We start from the raw sequence: 2500 nt of genomic DNA on the forward strand, positions 1-2500 counted from the left end.
AGAGAGGGAAGGATGCACCCATTAAGATCTTGTATTTCTATTGGCCGAGACCTGCCGAATCGGACTTGTCGCTTGCGTACCTTCATTCTCAAAGCTCTTCTCTCGATCTCAGCGATGCACTTCTTGATGATGAAGGGGATCCCGTCGGGACTGTTGCCGGACACCTGCAAGAAATCCTGCCCGAACAGCTGAAGGCGACCCTGGAGTTTCTTGTGGCCACACTGAATGGCCAAAGTCTCCAAGCAGCGTTTGTGACAAGCCAGGAAACACTGCAAAGAGGAAATCCGACATTAATAACCCTGGTTTATTTTAAACAATAGGACAAACTTTATAAGACGCAGTGGACCTCACCTCCTCGCACTCCGCTCCTTGGAAATAAACGTAACTGTCGCATTCTCTGCATTTGGACGGGGAGCGCAGTTTACGCAGTTTGTGCGTCTGAGCGGCTTTCGACAACCCCACGTTCCGAAACGGCCCGGTGGGCACCACAATCTCCGGCTCGATGCCGTTTATATCTGCAAAAGGTTGAGCAGACAGTGAGAAACCAGATGACAGGCACAGATTAGAAAGGAAAATGTGTGCACACTTTTCTCTCACTTGGAGTTTCAAAGGAAGAAACATTTGAGTCCTTCTCATCAACATCTTCGTTTGATGACATAGTTCCTGTAGATGATGTCCGGGCCATTTTACTTATGTCACCTACCGAAAAAGAACGCCAAGGAATGCCATCACAAAAAGTCTCACAAGTTTACTAAAGATGTTATAATAAATTAATACGCCTGGTTTATTTCAAACACAAGCATAAAATAAGCATTATAAGTTGTACCCGTGCTGGTAGTCGGGGATCCCAGGCCACTTCCTCCTCCCACACTGTCTGTGTCACTCACTGTGGAGCCCCAGGACTTGTGGGCCAAGAGACCTCGAGCTGAAAATAAATAAAAAAAACGCATCAAAACCATTTGCATGTCTATTTTATGTACTTACACCAACCCCCCCTCAACATCTATAAATAAATATCATATTTATGTGTACATAGATATGCACATACCCCTCTTCTGGTCATCTTTCTGAGAGGCGCTTGTCTCCCCCGCCTCTCCTGTGGTCTGCTGCACTTCAGCGCTGTTCTGAGCATCAGCGTTAGCGCTGTCGGTACGCGCTCTGGCCGACGGCCTGAATTCAAGAGAACACGTTAACGTAAGATCTACCTCCAGTTCCATGATACATGACACGTTGTAGGAGCGTGTTTCTCACTGGCTGGAGGACGCCGAATAGGCCTCAAAATCATAATGCGTCTCAGGCTCTTCGGTCATCTGAAGGTCTTTGACGTGTGTGGCGTACTGCTGTCCCGGGTCGTACAGTTTACTGCTCTCACACAGCGTCTGGTAGTGCACCGGCAGCGCTACCGTCTGCATGTGCATGATCTGGTAGTAGGAGATGGTGGCCTGGAAAGAGTTTCTCACACAGTTAAAACCACTCAAGCTGGATTTAGATTCGTTTTTTTGGCTGTTTTTCAGCAAGTAATGCATGACTGGGTCATTAGCCAAGTAAACAAGCTCTATAAATGTCCTGATCAGAGTTTAAAAATCCCTTAACTGGAGAAATTTTATTATAAAATAGTTTAATCACTGGTAAGGAATCGTTATGCTTGATATATATCATTTTGAAAAAAAATTCCTTAATAAAGTTGTCATGTTTTACAATATTTCCTTAATATAAATGCTATATTTTAACATTTGCTTATTTGCTATAGTTTTTTTAATATGTTTGCTGTATTTTCCAATTTTTACAAATATATTCACTACATTTTAAAATGCCACCCCTATACATTTGCTGTACTCTTCAAATCCTAAAATATTTGCTGTATTTTACTATATTTAATGAAAATTGTTTTAACATGAATTATTTGGCAAAAAAGGATAAGCGAGTCTTGTGTGAAATACCTCTTGTAATAAAGACACCTACTGTGATTGTTCATCATACTTTTGTGAAATGTTCATTCAAAGGAAGATCTTAAGTTATAGGATATAAAAGGAATAAAAAATAAATTATAATCGAGAAGTATAAACTCTGATGGTAAGACGAGCAACAGTAACCGATCTGTTCATTTAGCTAGATTATTATTCTTATGATGCAAATTAGACTTTGTATCATGTTGCAGTTGTAAACCTTTGATTTCTATAGCGAGTGTTTGTTTTGAGCTGTATGTAGGCACATACCGAGCGAATGGTCTGGTCAGTCTGCTTGATGACCTCTTGGATCTGCCGCAGAACCGTGACCTTCATGTGCTCCAGCTCCTGGTGTTGTGTGGTCACATCTGCGATGCAGGTCCGGTATGTGGCCTCCGCCTCCTCAGCCTGAGACGAACACACAGTTTCAAAAACTCAACCTGCTCAAACACTTTTCCTACTGTGTGTCTTAATTGGCAGGGAGTGCTGACCTTGTTGCGGGCCTCTTCCTCCAGGCGTTTCTTCTTGTCGACTGCTTTGGTGGTCGAGCTGCC

At 42.9% G+C, this 2500-nt stretch overlaps 1 protein-coding gene across 4 annotated transcripts in view; it reads right to left on the minus strand.

Moving 5' to 3' along the window:
* arhgap45b (Rho GTPase activating protein 45b) overlaps positions 1 to 2500 on the minus strand; it is a 20289-nt gene that overhangs the window by 5044 nt on the left and 12745 nt on the right. For all 4 annotated transcript variants that reach the window (XM_084415646.1, XM_084415643.1, XM_084415645.1 and 1 more), the window contains exons 11-18: positions 2438 to 2500; positions 2217 to 2354; positions 1252 to 1442; positions 1049 to 1170; positions 827 to 925; positions 598 to 699; positions 352 to 515; positions 81 to 269 (exon numbers count right to left, since the gene is read on the minus strand). The exon at positions 2438 to 2500 is cut by the window's right edge and continues 105 nt beyond it. In XM_084415646.1, the coding sequence (XP_084271772.1) occupies positions 81 to 269; positions 352 to 515; positions 598 to 699; positions 827 to 925; positions 1049 to 1170; positions 1252 to 1442; positions 2217 to 2354; positions 2438 to 2500 (1068 nt within the window). The remainder of the gene's footprint in view (positions 1 to 80; positions 270 to 351; positions 516 to 597; positions 700 to 826; positions 926 to 1048; positions 1171 to 1251; positions 1443 to 2216; positions 2355 to 2437) is intronic.

Source organism: Rutilus rutilus (genome assembly GCF_951802725.1).
Source record: "Rutilus rutilus genome assembly, chromosome: 8".
NCBI lineage: Eukaryota > Metazoa > Chordata > Actinopteri > Cypriniformes > Leuciscidae > Rutilus > Rutilus rutilus.